Raw genomic sequence first — 18,846 nt, forward strand, 5'->3', positions numbered from 1 at the left:
AATGAACAAATAAAGTCTTCAACGCTTCAGATGTGAAGTTCTTCTCTGTCAAAGTGACGTCAAAATGAATGGCAGTCAATGGGATGCTAACAGGGGGTGATGGCTTGTTAGCATCAAAATGGCGCCGTAGGAGCTACGCGTTCCTGGGAGAGGCTTACCCCCTTGAGAACACACCTTCTTCCTGTATTTACTTTCATGCTCCCGCCCCCAAACATATCTGACCAATAAGAGGAGTGGACGTTCTTGCCTGATTTGTAATGACGCACTTTGGTACGCTTGGATTTTTCCAGGTGTAAAACCAAACCAAACTGACAAAGGGTTTACTAACTCACCAACTGATTCTGACCAAAGCAAACAAACTACAGGTGTGTAAACGCCCTAAGGTGAGGGTGTGGGTGCGCAGACCTCATTCCCACCATCTTCACTCCTACCAGATGGACCTCCAGTGGCATGAGGGAACCCTTGACGACCTTCGTCTGGCAGGAGCTGCAGGGGGCTGGTCAGTTGGACTCCGCCTGTGCCTGTCCCCAGGTGCAGGTTTGTCTTCGGGGTTTGCGCCCCTCGCCACTGTACCCTCCCGAGTTAACCACGTGGCCGTGGGGTTGCCTTCTTCCGCCTTCCCAGCCGTTGCGGTGGTTCTCATGCCACCATCTTCCGCCTGCGCCACCGTTGGGGTCTTCACTATTTACCCATAGCTGGGACAGTGGTTGACGGGCGTCAGGGCGTTTCCACTCACCGATGGGCCTGCATGCCATGTCTCTGGGGCCCACTGCTGCTCCAAGATATCGTACAACTGGAAGCCTGGAACCACAAGGGACCAGTTACCATGTGTGCCACGGGGAGGCGTGTACGAGATCTTGGCAGTGGTGAGGCTATGGACCGGCTGAGGAGGCTTACACACTCGGCTCCTCTTCTCACCCCTGAGAACAAAGGGCTCTCCGGTGGCAGTAGCTGAAAGCAGAGAGTGGCAAGCAGAAGCAGCATACACACACAGACACACACACACACACACACACACACACACACACAGATCCACTCACACAGACCCACACACACAGACCCACACACACAGACCCACACACACAGACACATACACATACACACAGACAGCCAGACAGAAGCTTTCTGTACCACTTCCTCTTTGGCTGTGTCATCATCTGGCCCCTTCTTCAGAGCAGCCAGGAGGCAGTCACTCACAAAGCTTTGCTCGTCCATCTGAGCCACATAGGAGGCTCTTGATTTCTCGCTCTCCTCCAGCAGGGAGGTGTTCTCCTGCTGCCATAGGACATGCTCACTCTCCAGCTGATGTTCACACTTTTTCTCAAGCGCAGCCATGAGGTCCTTGTTGTTTTTGTCCTGCATCTCCAGCTGGAGCCTGGGATCTTTCCAGCATTGTCTTTCCCTCCACCTGTTTTAGGAGAGCTTCCCCCATCTTGCTCAATGTATCCTTCAGCTCCTGAGCTTGAGCCCTCTCAATCTCCAGACAGCTCTCCAACATCACGTTGGTGGTCTTAGCTTCTGCGAGCGTCCGTCTCTCTTTACGAAGATCACATTATTTTCAAGGGCCTCTTTCTCCCTCTTCATCTGCTCCAATTCGACCTTTAGGTCTTCAGTAATGAAGTACTGCAGGTCGAGATCTTTTTGGGCTTTTCACAGCCTGTTGCTGATTTTTCCCAGCTGGGATTTCAGATACTCTGTTTCCCCGGCTGAACTTTCAAGTCACACATCTCCCTCTGCATCAGCTCTTTCTCATGCCTCCTACTGCTGCCCTCTCTCTGATGTTGGAGCTGATCGAGGACATTGGCCAGCAAGTCCTCTCGGATGATCAGGTGAACTCTTCCCTCAGATTCACATTGGGTGAGCCTCGCCTCGCTGTCCTTCAATTCACACCGCAGGATTTCCGGTGATTCCTAAAATATGGCAAAAAAGATGGATATCTTTGCACAAGAGCAGTGTCACTGCCCGATGTGAGTCGAACACGGTTTACGGCATAACGTGTCATACTGAAATCCATAAAATAATTAACTTTTCTCTTTGCATACAATAACAGAAAAACAGAATCATTTCAAAAACGTTTTAGCTATCTATGATTGTTTGATTGCTAACGTTAGCTCAAAATGCCATTCAGCCTTTGTTGTGTCTGATTGCTAACTTGTAGCTAGCAGTCATTTCAAAAACGTTTTAGCTATCTATGATTGTTAGACTGCTAACGTTAGCTCAAACGCCATTCAAGTGACAGCCTTTGTTGTGTTTGATTGCTAACTTGTAGCTAGCAGTCATTTCAAAAAACGTTTTAGCTATCTATGATTGTTTGATTGCTAACGTTAGCTCAAAACGCCATTCAAGTGACAGCCTTTGTTGTGTTTGATTGCTAACTTGTAGCTAGCAGTCATTTCAAAAACGTTTTAGCTATCTATGATTGTTTGATTGCTAACGTTAGCTCAAAATGCCATTCAAGTGACAGCCTTTGTTGTGTCTGATTGCTAACTTGTAGCTAGCAGTCATTTCAAAAACGTTTTAGCTATCTATGATTGTTTGATTGCTAACGTTAGCTCAAAACGCCATTCAAGTGACAGCCTTTGTTGTGTCTGATTGCTAACTTGTAGCTAGCAGTCATTTCAAAAACGTTTTAGCTATCTATGATTGTTTGATTGCTAACGTTAGCTCAAAACGCCGTTCAAGTGACAGCCTTTGTTGTGTTTGATTGCTAACTTGTAGCTAGCAGTCATTTCAAAAACGTTTTAGCTATCTATGATTGTTTGATTGCTAACGTTAGCTCAAAACGCCGTTCAAGTGACAGCCTTTGTTGTGTCTGATTGCTAACTTGTAGCTAGCAGTCATTTCAAAAACGTTTTAGCTATCTATGATTGTTTGATTGCTAACGTTAGCTCAAAATGCCATTAAAGTGACAGCCTTTGTTGTGTTTGATTGCTAACTTGTAGCTAGCAGTCATTTCAAAAACGTTTTAGCTATCTATGATTGTTTGATTGCTAACGTTAGCTCAAAACGCCGTTCAAGTGACAGCCTTTGTTGTGTTTGATTGCTAACTTGTAGCTAGCAGTCATTTCAAAAACGTTTTAGCTATCTATGATTGTTTGATTGCTAACGTTAGCTCAAAATGCCATTAAAGTGACAGCCTTTGTTGTGTCTGATTGCTAACTTGTAGCTAGCAGTCATTTCAAAAACGTTTTAGCTATCTATGATTGTTTGATTGCTAACGTTAGCTCAAAACGCCGTTCAAGTGACAGCCTTTGTTGCGTTTGATTGCTAACTTGTAGCCAGCAGTGAACCAACTTCGCTGTAGGTCCATTTTTACTGTACTGACATTACAGAAGTCTCTCGTTAGCATCTTGTAGGCTACTTGTCGCAAAGTGACGCATGCGCAACTCACATCACACAAGCATGCGCCAGTTGGGACGCCATTTTCTCTAACTCCAATAACCATGTGCGCTCAGCAACTACCTGTTATTCCTCATGTGAAGGACAATTCACAAACATCTCATTTCACTGACTGACATGACATGTTTTCAGTTTTTAGCCATTTCTATTCTGTTGTATATGTTATAGGGTTAGATATGTAAATATGTACAGTACATACAGTATATAAAGATTATCTAATGATGTTTTACAGTTTCTTTTGTTTGATCATAATTACTGATAATTATGATCAACCAAAAGCTCAAACAAAATGATAGAATTATGTTATGCAGTTTTACAGTTTTTCCTCTATTTGCCACACAAGCCAATTACATATGCGGGTTTCTGTGTACAGTCTTCCAATGCCACCAATGCTAAGACCTTTCGCCACCATTTTGCCACCCCATGTCTTCTCTAGATCCGCCACTGGTCTGGTAGGACCAGGCTAGTGATATATAATGATTGTATATAACATAACTGTTGCCTTGAAACGAATGTGGCTATCAAATATGTGTAAATCAATTCTTTGGTCATAATAGGCAGGAGGGGCAATATTATTATTCCAAAATTGGAAAGTGGGAGTGGTTTAACCGGGCAGAGGGCTTATGCGTAACATTCATTCCTCGACTGTTTTAGCGCTGAGGCGATTTCTCTTTTTGTGACACAATTTCTCCTGCCTTGGCAAACCCCCTTTTCGCCTGGCACAGATGAAGCCGGGGTACAGAAATACTTGACAGATGAGGATATATAATCTTCTGTTTCTCACAGTACTGAAGGGTCTCCTCCAATCGCCCAGTATTTGGGTTGGGCAAGGAACCGCTGGACCTCCACAGTATCATCTGCTGTAACGCTGTGTCTTCCCTCTCCTTGACTCCATCACACGGTCGTCCAGATGACGCCCCAGTTTGTTACCTGAGAAGTATTCAAAGACCTCGTTAGTGAGTGTAGTAATTAATTCAAATGTACCCTCAAACCAAACACAAAATGACCTGGGGATACAAGTTCAGCCCCCTGTGATGTTGATAGCTGTCATGGTGATGGTTGACTTGCAGAGGTAATCATGATGGAAGCCGTGTCATGGCCTCGTTGGCTTTTGAACTTGAACGAAAAGAATCCTATCGCCTTGAACCTACAGTCCAGCAGCGTTGCAAGTGACATAGTCTCGCTTTGCCAGACCTTCCTCCTCCACAGCGCTGCGGAGGAAGGTCTGGCTAGTCCACGCAGCATTCCTGGATGGGAGAAAAACGTGCTCTGGTTTATTGGCATTTCTTTAAACCAATCACAATCGTCGTGGGCGGGGCTAAGCTCCGAACGGAGCCACGGTGCCTCTGCTAAATAGTCTCAGGAAGGAGCTTGTTTTGGTGGAACATGTGGACGTTCAAAAGTAGTTTTAGTTGTGCAACAGGAAACTGAGATTGGACAGATAGTCTAGCTAGCTGTCTGGATTTACCCTGCAGAGATCTGAGGAGCAGTTAACCATAGTCCTCACAAATCCACCGGAGGTTAGAACGCCAACACAGAGACAGAGGAAGGGGACGCACATCTGGCCGACAAGAGGGAAATCTGGCAGAATTCCCGGCGGCAACGGAGCAATCCCAGAAGTGGAACGTCGTCGATATAGACTACAAGTGACATGATGCACATCGATTGCTTCTCCCTTAATAGTCTTTTAAGATACTCTCCCATTTGTCTTGCCGCTGGAGCTGCCGTATTTGTCATCTCTTCCCGCAGCATTTGTTCTAGCATTTTAAGAGGCGGTGCTACTTTTGCGCCGGAAACCTTCTTTTCTTCCGACAGCTCCGTCACGTTGGCATCATAAAAGCCAGAAAGCAGAGAAAGGTGTGCACTCACAGAGGTGAACTCATCAGAGGGCAGTTGGGGTATCCCAGTGGGCAGACTGGCTAAAGCTGGCCCCACTGGCTCTCTGAGCTCCACCAGACACAGTGAAGCATTTGAAAGGTGCTGGTGCACAGGTGTTGTTGTCCACAAAGTGGCAAGTTACTGCAAGGTAGGCCTCCATGTTGATGGGCGTCCACATGTCAGAGGTTAGGCTCACTGCTCTCTCTCTGTCTCTAGACTTTATCCTTGCACTATTGGACTTATTTTCACTACCACCATGACACACACCCTCTCATAGAGCACCTCACCATGCAGACTGAATCCCAGGGTCAGTCCCTGCCCTGTCACTGCAAGCTTCTCATGCTTATACATCCCTTATAGTACATTCATGTGGATTTTTTTATTTAGTATCTTTTCTTTTATTGTCCATATTGTTCATGTGGATTTGTTATTTTATCATCCTGTTTATGATGTCTGTGTATGTTGTGTGTGATGTCTGTAAGCTACTGGGACCTTACATTTCCCCTTGGAGATCAATACAGTATCTATCTATCTATCTATCTATCTATCTGTGTCCTTGAGTGCCGAGAAAGGCACCTTTAAATAAAATGTATTATTATCTATCTAATTAATTAATTAATTAATAAAAAATAATATTTACAGTCTATGCACACACTCTGAAGCCTCTGCACAGAACGTGACATCACTACTAAAGGGCCCCAAGTTGATTTCCTGTTGCAGTGTATGTGAAAATGACATCAACTGACAGGAAGTTAAGGGGCCAAGCTGTTGCCTAGCAATGGAATTCCATTTTAAAAAGGTCTGTACCCTGTCCCCATTTTTAATAGTTTCGAGATAAATATCTCATATCATATGCTCTTATTGGTCTATTATACATCCATGGTAGAGGCACGGCCTACATCTTTTAACAGTTTATACCCTCATACCCACCACTGCTTCACGGAAAACTTCCTGCGACGTGCCGCTCAGAAGCCTCGGCCCAGCACATAACATCTTCTCCGGTAACATCCCTAATTTACCTAACGTTAGTTCATTAAAAGTTGTAAATATATTTCGGATGTTGGTTTTATCCCAACTCGGCTGCTCGTAATTAGCGATACAGTCCGCAAAGTGTGTAAAGTTAGCCTCAACGCAGCATTAGCATGCTAATATGACATGCTAATTATATTTTAGCATGGTAACGTTAGCCTAAACGCGGCATTAGCATGCTAACGTTAGCCTAAATGAAGCTAGTTTCACACAGCAGCGCGGCAACCGTCCTGCAACAGAGTTTCCAAACAAGTACATTGTTTTTAAAAGCGGTTTCTGCCAGAAGTTCGGCATACTAACAACTACTAGCTATTAGCCACTCTTTGAGGTTTTGTTAATTAATCTAATTTTGTAGTAATCGATCAGTAGTTAGTAGTAATTACCTCTGGAACCACCGACAGAATGACCGACTTCGCCATGCCGCCATCATGGCTACAAACATGGAAAATTAGCAGAAATTAAAAAATATTTTATGTCAAAAAATGAATAAAGTTTACGAATAAACGCACCTGTTGTCGTTTAAATAACGTAAAATAAATAAGTAAAAGTATTATATGAAAATGTTTTTTTACATTTAATGTATTAATCTTCTTCCTCCTCTCCTCTTCACCACGCCTTTTCTCCTCCCCTTCCCTCTCTTCATCATCTCCAACCTCCACTTGAAGCACACACCCCTCTCTTTCGTCTCTGAATCTGATGGAAAATAAATAAACCCTCTGCTTCTCCCGGAGCTGCTTCCACTGCAGAGCGGCTGCTCCTCCTGTAGGCAGGCCGCTGTAGGACACCTCAGGGCGGGGAAAGAGCGTCGCAGGGGGCCGGTGTTGTGGAGCAGTCTCTGGAGCTCTGGCTGCGTCTCCTCCCCTCGTGCTGCATGCTGCTGCGGACCCACATATACATGCACGGACATATCCACCGGCTGCTTTCATTGATGCGTAATTACAGCACAGAGAGAAGCTACAAGAGCCGGATTTAGTACAGTTTGAGCTGCAGAAAGGGAAGAAAAAGATGAGCCGCAGAAGAGGAAGAGGAGGATTTCTCCCCATGTTTCTTTTCTTGTGTCTGATATGGACACAGCTGCTGATCACAGGTAAGCGTCTGTTGTCCGTATGCTGCATCAAAACAGAAATAATTGCAGCAATAGTGTTCAAATCGGGTGGATTAGCCTGTTATTTTGGTAATTAAGTTCTCCTTTCTGTCATTTACCTTGTAAAAATTAACTAAAAATGCTGTTAACAGCTCCTCAAAATGTAAGTATTCATCTGTGATGCTCAGATACAGAAAAGCAAAATAACCTCTATAATTTGAGACGGGAATGTAGCCATTGTAATTACATATATTTTATGAAGTCTGTTACCAATGTAATGTGTATTGCAGGCCTGAAATCTGCTTTTTTTATGCAGGATATTTTACATTAAAATCCTCCCAACAGGAGCTCAAACCTTCCACAATAACATGATCTAGTCATGTGTTAATTTGTCATTAAATGGGGAAAAAGAAGGTAAAAACCCAATATATGAATATACATTCTGTAGTGGTCATACAGAATGTGGAAAAATGACATAGAATATGCAAAACTTGCTTACTATTGTATTAATATGACGCACTGCAAATATCCTACAGGTGATATGTAGGATATGATGATTAAAAAACACAAACAGCGTGATCATTGACATTAGTAATTCAATAGACGATCTTTTTAAGCAATCTAGAGCTGCAAAGATTAATAGTTGTCAATTATTACATTAATCTCCAACTATTTTGATAATCGATTAATCGGTTTGAGTCATTTCTTTATGAAAAAAAAGTGAAACTTCTCTGATTCCAGCGTGTTAAATGTGTGTATGTTCTAGTTTCTTCTCTCCTCTGTGACGGTAAACTGAATATCTTTGAGTTTGACAATTTTCTGACATTTTATAGACCAAACAATCGATTAATCCAGAAAATAATCAGCAGATTAATCGACGATGGAAATCATAGGCGTAATTTACAGTGGGGTTGGGGGGGGGTTACAACCCTCCCCAATAATCAAAACTGGCCATTGCAGAGAGAAAAACAGTAAATGTAAAATAAAGGAAATGAGTTGGAGGAAGAAGCAGTAGATGGACCTCTGAGCTTTTAAGGCCGGTGCTTAATTAACAGAAGCATATTTTATCCTTTAACTTATCCTAACCCCCAACATTTGACATGTTTTAATTATGTAAAGACATGTTCCAGGAGTTCAGATAGAGCCTGTATCGGGGCCATATTTAGTTCAGATAGCGCCTGTATCAGGGCCATATTTAGTTCAGATAGCGCCTGTATCAGGGCCATATTTAGTCCAGGTAGAGCCTGTATCAGGGCCATATTTAGTTCAGATAGAGCCTGTATCAGGGCCATATTTAGTCCAGGTAGAGCCTGTATCAGGGCCATATTTAGTCCAGATAGAGCCTGTATCAGGGCCATATTTAGTCCAGGTAGAGCCTGTATCGGGGTCTTATTTAGTTCAGATAGAGTCTGTATCGGGGCCATATTTAGTCCAGATAGAGCCTGTATCGGGGCCATATTTAGTCCAGATAGCGCCTGTATCGGGGCCATATTTAGTCCAGATAGCGCCTGTATCGGGGCCATATTTAGTCCAGATAGAGCCTGTATCAGGGCCATATTTAGTCCAGATAGCGCCTGTATCAGGGCCATATTTAGTCCAGATAGCGCCTGTATCAGGGCCATATTTAGTCCAGGTAGAGCCTGTATCAGGGCCATATTTAGTTCAGATAGAGCCTGTATCAGGGCCATATTTAGTCCAGACAGAGCCTGTATCGGGGCCATATTTAGTCCAGACAGCGCCTGTATCAGAGCCATATTTAGTCCAGATAGAGCCTGTATCAGGGCCATATTTAGTCCAGATAGAGCCTGTATCGGGGCCATATTTAGTCCAGATAGATTCTGTATCGGGGCCATATTTAGTTCAATGTGTTATATGTCACTATTTCTGGTAGCCTACTGTACTTAAATGGCCAGTATGTACTTCATTTACTTTATCCATTGAAGCCTCTGTGTTTACAGGCTCGTGGTGATGCGCAATGTGCTCTAGGTGCCAAAAAAATCTGTTTGGTACTGCCAATTCGTTTTGGTTTGTCATGTTTTGTAATAAACATTACACTTCGTGAGAAAAAAATCGTGGCAGGGAATCGTGATATCAATTCTAAGCTAAAAAAAAAAAATCTTGATTCATATTTTTCCCCGAATCGTGCAGGCGTACGATATACTCAGAGCGGCTGTTTAATGGCGCATTTCCTGTGTGAACACTGAAAATGTAACTCAGGTCAGAGTAAATCACCAGACTGACTAACTGAACTCGGTGGAAGCTAAGCTAACTTCGAGCTAGCGAGCTACACGCTGAAAATGTCAAGTTTTGAAGAAAATTGGGATCGTGCAACAAGGCAGGTCTGCTCGGTTCTTTTCAGGGAATGATTGTAAAGATGTACAAAGAATATGTTGATGGCATTTCCTCTCTAACTGGGAGGTTTGGGGACTGATTGGTGGGATTGTTGTGGACGAAGTACACACGGAGATACACTGGTAAGAGCTTTTCTTTTGCGGGGTGCAAATGTTCCACCAAAACAAGTTCCTTCCTGGGACTATTTTGCAGAGCCACCGTCGCTGCGTCCGGAGCTTAGCGCCGCCCAGGACGATAATGTAACTGTAGTTTAGCCAGACCTTAGTCCACAGCGCTGTGGAGGACGAGCTTGCAATGCGAGATACACAATAGAGGGTTTTCACGACGCGTCATCAGACCCGAAGTCGCCATGTTGGAGGTACTCCGCATCACAACAAAGCACAGGCACTGAAGTAGATCCCGAACGGCGTTAAGGAAAATGGTTAATTATTGCCGTGTCTTAGGTTGTACCAATAGGTCAGACCGAGAAAAACATTTGGAATATTATCGACTTCCAAAAGTTATTAAAAACCAGGGAGAGGAATGTCAGAAGTTATCAGAGGAAAGGAGGCGCTTGTGGTTGGAAGCTGAACCAGGATCTACGAGGGAAAACTGTCTTGTTCGGTCTTTGAAATGATAAAAACGATTGTGAGTCACTTGGCTACACCTTGAGTATCACAGTGATGTCACACAGTTAAGGTTAGGTTGATTAAAGACGTTATTGGGTTACTTACTTTGGCCTTCACAACACAACGGTCGGTAATGACTTGGTACTGCGTCTCCATCACCCATCCACACACCATCTGGTTATAAGCCTCCAAACCTTTGGAGGATTTAAGGTCGAGAACACCATAGTTGACTATATCGGGATATGCAACTGAAGGAAGAATCAGGGTCGCCATGGATCCAAGAAGAGGAAGCCAACTTGTAGGGATCTGCACCGCCAGTAAACTGTCATTTCTCAAAATATCACGCCTTTTTTGTGGTCCAAGTCCTTCCCTATATGCCTTTGCATCTTGGACGCGTTTTGATGAGCTTTTCTGTTGTTAGACATAAAGTATTAAAGTATCCAAAGTGCACAATACTCCATTACTCCCTTCAGTTGTTTACACCGAGTGCCTCCAATATGGCCGCACATCCAGGTTACCGCCCAGAACGTGACGTCGGTGAAAACCCTCTATAACACAAACTAACCGATGGAGGCAGCGGTAGAGCAGCAACTCCCGTGTCCTGCGAGGTAAAATGTCTGTTTTTGTCAAAGGAGTCTGGTGGCTTGGAAGAGAGCAGAGATAACGGCTTCAGTTCCCCGTCGTGAAGGGCCGTCTGACAAGGGAAAGCTCTGAAAATACTCTCAATACGCTACACTTCAACTGATACAGGTTTCTGTGTGTTATGGCGGGTCTTTGGGGAATTCAAACTAACCCTTTAAAACACCAAAGTTACACAACAACTAATAAAAACGGAAGCTTATTTCTGTAATAATGAATGCTGATTCCACGAGAGACATAAACCGCAGCTTTGAGTATCTTCTGACTTGTACAATTACCTATAAATCAAAACACATCATCTGATTTATTGATATTTATTCGTCTTAATAGCTGCACAACATTAGATGCCGTCATTCTCTAGTGAGGCTCCCCACAGAGTTTACCGGGTCAGCCCTCTCTAACGCCACCTCCGATTGGCTGATGGCTCCCACAGAGGTGAGGCGAGGTGCCGACTCTAGCCAATCAGAGCACGGCTCCGCTCAGCATCGTGCATAGCAACCAGGACGCTGTCGTTAGGGAGAAAAGAAGCCATGGAGGGAGAAAGCTGTGTCAGCGCCACAGACATCTCCGAGGCCTGCTTCAGCCAACTGAAACTGCTGTTTCAGGCTGTTTTTAATTCAACACAGCAGACTATAATGCAGTTTCCTTCTTCTGCTACAGCCTCTGAACTCTTTTGTCGAAACAGGAATCTCACATAATCTCACAACGTCCCGAGTCGATTACATTTCCCATTCAATTCTACATCAATTAGGTTAGGGACGTTTCTGTAACAATACCAGTTTAGCTTGGATATAAAAGAGATTCTCAGAGAACTTCTGCTGTAAAGAAGCAACCCCTGAAATATTATTTTTATAATGCACCAAGGTAATAAGAACCACATTTACATCCATGATGAAAAGGCATCATTTAAACAGGGTTTCCGCACGGTCTTAAAAAGTCTTAAAATGTCTAAAATCAATCAGCTTCCGTGTTATTGGCGTGAGTCTCTTTCAGATTGTACCACAGACATAAAACAACTGTGGGGAAGTGCAAGTTAAGTGATACTGGGCTTGAAAAAACCTGAATTTAGGGCTCAGTTGAAGTTGTGATATAACGTATTTTCCGGAGTATAAGTCGCATCAGTCAAAAAATGCGTCATGAAGAGGAAAAAAACATATATAAGTCGCACTGGACTATAAGTCACATTTATTTAGAAATTTATTTCACAAAATCCAAGACCAAGAACAGACATTTAATCTGGAAAGACAAGTTATTAAACTACACAACAGCAGCCAGAACAAGGGGCTGAATACGGTAGGTGTCCTCTATGTTAACGTAACACATTAACAGTTATTAAACTACCCAACAGCCCCCAGAACAAGGGGCTGAATACGGTAGGTGTCTCTACGTTAACGTAACGTAACGGCACTGTTGACGAGCCTCTCCCAGCAGCACGTTGTTCAAGCACCCATCTGTGGACTCCTTCCTCCAGCTCTGGCCATCTGGATTTCAGCGACTAGCTTTCTTTGTTTTCTTCATTGCAGTAAGACTAACCTTTTCTCCAGTCCCTCACAAGTTTCTCTCTCACTCCAAACTCTCCTTCTGCTGCTCGATTACCGTTTTCGGCTGATGATATGATATGATGTATAACAGCTGTATACTACTATCCCTGTATAGATGATATGATGTATAACAGCTGTATACTACTATCCCTGTATGGATGATATGATGTATAACAGCTGTATACTACTATCCCTGTATGTATGTGATATTATTTCTATCTCTGTTGTCGGTCTGGCTCAGGTTAAACTCTTTGTGAAACATGAACAATGAACGCCCCAGAACTTTCTGTTATTCTGCAGTTTGACAGTCAGTTATAACGGAAAAAGACCATAAATAAACTACTTTAACGTAGATTATCTTTAGGGCTTTATTACGTGGTATCGGATCGGTGCATTAACTCCAGTACTTCCCGATACCAATACCAGCGTTTTAGGCAGTATCGGAGCCGATACCGATACTGGTACCGGTATTGGCTCATCTCTAGTGTGAAGCTCTATTCCCCGACATGCACTCAAATCACTGCTGATAGACGGCCTTTACAGTCGGGCTGTAAACGGGTTCGGGCTTTTAAAAAGCTGTCAGTCAAAATGAACTTGCAAAAACCTGCAGAAACCCTGTTAAAAGGTCCAGTTAGGGATGTCCGATATCAGTTCACTCAAACAAACATGATTTTAACCCAGAGTTACATAAAACAGTCAAGGCAGGTCTTTTATATTTCATGTTCTACCTTTTAAACAAACACAGGGACACAATTCAGGATTTCTGTCTGCATCTGTTGAGTCACACAACAGATTTATTTTTGGCAAAGATGCAGCCAAGACAAGTAGTTGTTCTTGGCAGGCAGACAGTCTGGTAGACAGAAGTAAGAGGACATCCTTTCAGTGTATTTTCTGGCAGAACAGGCAGCCGGCTCTAACAGACGCCTGGAAACCTGAAGCATCAGCATGGTAGAAGCCATCAATCCACATTACACATGGGCCGGTTACTGGTTTCAAGGTACTGTATAGTCACGGTTTGAAAACCACTGATATTTTCCGTTTCTTCAAGGACAGAAAAGGCAGTTTAGAAACCCGTCTCCCTGCCAGTGTGCAACAGTGCGTTTCAAAATAAAATACATTGTGTTCACTGGGAAAAAAAAGTAGTTTTTTACCCAGACATTTCAAGTAATAATACGTCCCTGCGGTGTTTTAAGCCCCCAACGTCGTCTTCCAGGCAGCGCTGCGACCGTCGACATCAAGGCACCTAACCCTAACCTTAACCTTAACCCTAGCCCTAACCATTGCCTAATCCTAGTGCCTTCCAGGCAAATGTAGGGTACATTGATGCACACTCAAATAAGCTGTGCATTGTGGGTATTTTATAGTGGACTATATAGCGAATGAAATTAACCGCAGAGAATTCCAACATAACTACCAAATGGCGAAGACTATACAGTATAGTCCACTATTTCCGTGATAGGGAAGGGTTTTGAACACAGCTACTGTGTATCGGGCAGATTGGGCTAAGGTCCAGCTGAGGTTCTTGTCTGTGTTTTCTTTAAATAGATCCATCCCCGGTGCTTTCAGTTCCCAGTATTCACGTCTGTAAGCTGTGAATGTGAATCCTGGATGCTGCCGGGTTGAAAGGGCTTTACTCAGTAGCTTTCTTTCTTTTTTTTTCTTCTTTTTTTTTATATCTCCCAAGATAAATAAAGCCTGGGAATGAATTATGCAGTGTTCATATTCATCACGGCTGGCTGAGTTCAGTCGGTGTTCAGGGGTTTCCTTTCAGCCGGCCTGCACACAGATGATGAAAGCCTCTTCCTCTGACACACAGAGAGAGAGAGAGAGTACGAATGAGCTATTACACCACCCAAAACGAACTGGACTATGTGACAAAATGCTCCAGGGTACGGTATAAACAGACCGTACAGCTCAGGTGTGAAAGAAACCTAACCTAGCGAACGTCCGACTGTCTCACTATGGAAAACATTTGTTGCAAGTTATAAAACATTTGTCCTCCATCTTTATCCCACCTCACACCCTCTTCTTCTTCCTCTCTCAGAATCGTCTTCTGGGGACCACGAGCTTCGTCTCTTCCCTTCCCACCGCTCCAGTGGTCTTCCTCCACCTCGCCACCCAGAGCGTGACGTGAACCCACAGAACGATGTGGAAAACCTTCCAGAGTCCCACCATCCCCTCCACCATCACCACCACCATCACCTGCACCGTCAGCACGCCGCCAGGTTAGCCAGAGTGATGCCAGCCGCCCTGTTGGAGTCTCAGTTTCGCCAGGAGCCCGGTGGCCAGCGGACCCTCGACCTGCTGGCTCGACCGCATCACGAGGTGCGGCCGGAGCACGCTATGGTCTCTGCACGCCATCTGGTTACCGTGGTGAGTATTCTGTTCCCTAATTGCATGTGAAAAAAGGTAAATGCACAGCAGTCAGTGTCCAAAATTAACTTGTTGACTCACCTGTAGGGTTGGGTATCGTTTGGGTTTTTTCCGATACCGGCGCTAAAACGATACTGTGGGTACGTGATCTGTGCTGCCTGCACGATCCGACATGCGCAAGATGTCCGCGCTACGATACTGCACGCTCTGTTCCACGCTTGCGCACCTTTGCACCGTGGGAATTTCATTCATTTCACAGCGCTCGCAAAGGGGAGTGTGGAGGAAACTGAAGGTTTTGCAGTGACAGAACATGAACATACACCAAAATGGTGTATGTTCATGTAACATGTAACAACTCCTTTATTATTTTGGATTGGCAACCACGTAGACACCTCGTAATGCATAGCGTAAGCTACATTTAAAAACATCACAACATCCCCACACTACACGTCACAAAAATAACAATGTCGCCAAGGCGTAGTACACGGACGTCGATATGCGGTTTTGGATCAATGACAATAAGTACTTAATATAAATATTTTTATAAAACAGACCCGCTGTTAACTGCATAATGATTAACATAAAATGTAATTTAAGGAACGGTATAGATGGACAATAAAAACATCCACAAGATGGGAAATGGGTATTTTACATTAACTTTGAATGCACCACAAGGCTCACCAGTTTCAAGTAAACGCACCATTAAGTCCTGTCTGTTTTTGTTTTTCCAACAAAGACAGGCAGTGGCCATGTAGTGCAGCTAGTTTGTGTCTTTAGCTGCAGACTGTTGTATGTCCCTGTGTTAGAATTCTTCACGGTGAAATACAATCACACGTTAGACGGCATTATTTACCGTGTTTAAGCCAATTACTGGCTTACGGTAGGCCAACGTTACCTGCTGCCAAGTGTAACGTTAGTGTTAACTAGTGTGCAGTGATGTTTCTGTTGCCTCTTCCGTTTCGGAGCATCAGAGAGCAGCGCAGGCATTTGAGTGGCACCGAAATGAGGCACCGAAATCCACGTTTCTATTTGGCGCTTTCCAAGGGTTAATTTCGGACCCTGACTGCAGTCTTAACAACCTCCCTAAGCACACTAATTGATTAGTCGACAAAATCATACGATTGTTAGTCGACTGAGAGTTTCTATAGTTGAGAACAGCCCTGTTGTGATGTAGTAAAAACCCCTCCGCAGCTGGATGAGATGTTTGATGTTTACTTTATTAGCATCGTCAGACTCCTGACGTGGTTTTAAATCTGAGAGCCTCAGTTCGACAAACCAGCGGCTGCAGGCTGCAGGTGAGACGGTTTCTGGTAGCTGCTGTGAGCACACACATGCTGATGCGATCATTTGAGGTCGGAGGTCAGAGCAAACAGACAGTAAGAGACGATGAGGAGGAGCTGCAGACTGCTCTGTAGATACAGCGCCGGAGGAGAGATGCTGCACTCTCTGTTGCCATGGAAACACTAACCGTGTGTGTGTGTGTGTGAGAGAGTGAGACACACTTACCTACACAATGGATGGTTGTATAACTCTTAGATAAACAGCAGCGGCCTTCAGACTGACATTGAGACAGAAACGAGCAGACAGAGACGTGCTGGTTGATAATGAGAGAGAGAGAGAGAGAGAGAGAGACACAGAGAGAGAGAGAGAGAGAGAGAGAGAGAGAGAGAGAGAGATACCGTTACATTGACCTACAAAGGTGGAACAGTGCAGCAGCCAGACGGTGTACAACAAGCACCTCCTGTGAATACTTTGTACCCCATCAACTCCAGACTAATGTTAGCGGAGCATGGCTAACCAACAGACACTTTTAAAAACTTTAACCAACTCTGGTGGGGCAGAGAAAATAACTTGATCCATAGTCTCGGTCGGTCGGTCCATAAAAACCACAGTTTTCGTCCCTAGGAAGTGAAGTGAAGTGTGTGAATGTATGAACGCGGGGATGCATGCATGTACATGGTTGCAGCTATTGCAAATATATATATATATATATATATATATATATATATATATATATATATATATATATATATATATATATATATACACATTTTCTACTGTGTGTGTGTGTGTTTGTTTACCCTGTAAAAATGACTCAATGACAGTTAAAAATGGCAGCATTTTTGGTTGGTTAATGGACACTGTGTCACACAAATGAGGAATAAAAATGGCTCTATTTTCATATTATACTGCAACCGATGAAAATAATTTTGTCGATTCTTTTCTCCATTAATCTTCTTCATAGAAGAATGCTAACATGCTAAACTGAGATAACAAACATGCATTTAGCTCAAAGCACCACTGTGTGTAAGTACAGCTGCTAGCTTAGCTGCAGACTCTTGGTGTTGCTTTAAATTAATAACCAAATTATTGAGCCATATACTTTTTTTACATACTGTTTGTTAAACTTTCAGTCTTGCATCAATTTATATTTGTAATAAATGAACAGTATAGTAATGTCTTGTGTAACGGCAGGCTGTCATTAGCACACAGTGTTCTGTTTAACAGCATCCGAGGTATTAGTAAGTGAGCGTTTGGGACACCGTCTGACTCACAGTGTGCAGACTTTTATTTATAGGAGAAATATATTCAAAATATTAATCATACTGAATGTCTGCACGTCTCAGCTGGGAGGTGTCAGCGCCAACACTCCCACGATCCTCTTAATAGTCTGAGGTGTCGTCCCCACAGATGCATTGTGGGAGGTGGAAGCAATCTGGAGGAAGCTCCGGTGGAAACAAAACACAGACGTGAATGCTGACAGATGGGTTACATGTCTGTGTGTGTGCCTGCCTGTCTGTCTGTCGGTGTGTCTGTCTGTGTGTGTGTGCCTGTCTGTCTGTGTTTTTGTTTCTGTGTGTCTCTGTGTGTCTGTCTGTGTGTGTGTGTCTGTGTCTGTCTGTCTGTCTGTTTTTGTCTCTGTGTCTGTCTGTGTGTGTGTGTGTGTGTGTGTGTGTCTGTGTGTGTGTGTCTCTGTGTGTGTGTCTGTGTGTGTGTGTCTGTGTGTGTGTGTGTCTGTCTGTGTGTCTGTCTGTGTGTGTGTGTGTGTCTCTGTGTGTGTGTCTCTGTGTGTGTGTCTCTGTGTGTGTGTGTGTCTCTGTGTGTCTGTCTTTGTGTGTCTGTCTCTGTGTGTCTGTCTCTGTGTGTCTGTCTTTGTGTGTGTGTGTGTGTGTGTCTGTCTCTGTGTGTCTGTCTGTTTAATGTTTGTTGTTCAGTCTTCAGGGTCCAAGGGCCAATGTACTGAATGTGAAATCGACTGTGTAAAAAACTGTAATTTTGTAAATAATGTGCGTAGTAACAGAGCGTATTTAAGCCTCGCCCCCACTAGAGGGGAAAACAACTCTCGGACTTGTATTGCATGGTTTCCTCCTCAACAATTCCGTCTGCTATATGTTTATTTTCTAGTTTCTTCTCTCCTCTGTGACAGTAAACTGAATATCTTTGAGTTGTGGACACAACAAGACATCTGAGGACGTCATCTTGGGACTTTTGGGAAACACTGACCCACATTTTTCACTATTTTCTGACATTTTAGAGACCAAACAACTGATCCATTCATCCAGAAAATAATCCATAGATAAATCCACAATGAAAATAATCTTAATCTATAATATGTTAGTAGTAGTATATTTCCAGTCAGTCTTTCAACATAATCTAACTGAATAAAATGTGTCGATGGAAGCTGTGAGGCAGAGAGGTTGTTGTGTAAGTCCCAGATGGTACCCAGCCACCTCCCATCTCTGCATCACACCACATGCCTGCAAGACACTACTGTGTGTGTGTGTGTGTGTGTGTGTGTGTGTGTGTGTGTGTGTGTGTGTGAGAGAGCTTCTTGGAGCACGTGCGAGCTGGTTGTGTGTTAGATTGAGCTTGTTTGTTGAAGCATGAAAAACTGAATGCTGCTGAATTCTGTGCTTTGAAATCGTTGTAGAGGTTTGCGTGT

General features: G+C 43.7%; 1 protein-coding gene and 1 long non-coding RNA gene across 2 annotated transcripts in view; one reads left to right on the top strand and one right to left on the bottom strand.

Annotated features, from left to right (window-relative positions):
* The first annotated feature begins 7,163 nt into the window (after positions 1–7,163).
* The window catches only part of ptprr (protein tyrosine phosphatase receptor type R), a 51,820-nt gene continuing 40,137 nt past the window's right edge, over positions 7,164–18,846 (top strand). The window contains exons 1-2 of the mRNA XM_078273054.1: positions 7,164–7,393; positions 14,575–14,903. Coding sequence (XP_078129180.1) covers positions 7,312–7,393; positions 14,575–14,903 — 411 coding nt within the window. The 5' untranslated portion in view covers positions 7,164–7,311. The remainder of the gene's footprint in view (positions 7,394–14,574; positions 14,904–18,846) is intronic.
* The window catches only part of LOC144532353 (uncharacterized), a 12,768-nt gene continuing 7,640 nt past the window's right edge, over positions 13,719–18,846 (bottom strand). Inside the window, exons 2-4 of the long non-coding RNA XR_013503336.1 lie at positions 16,410–16,497; positions 14,733–14,919; positions 13,719–14,335 (exon numbers count right to left, since the gene is read on the bottom strand). This is a non-coding gene — a long non-coding RNA (uncharacterized LOC144532353). The remainder of the gene's footprint in view (positions 14,336–14,732; positions 14,920–16,409; positions 16,498–18,846) is intronic.

Source organism: Sander vitreus, chromosome 17, assembly GCF_031162955.1.
Source record: "Sander vitreus isolate 19-12246 chromosome 17, sanVit1, whole genome shotgun sequence".
Lineage (NCBI taxonomy): Eukaryota > Metazoa > Chordata > Actinopteri > Perciformes > Percidae > Sander > Sander vitreus.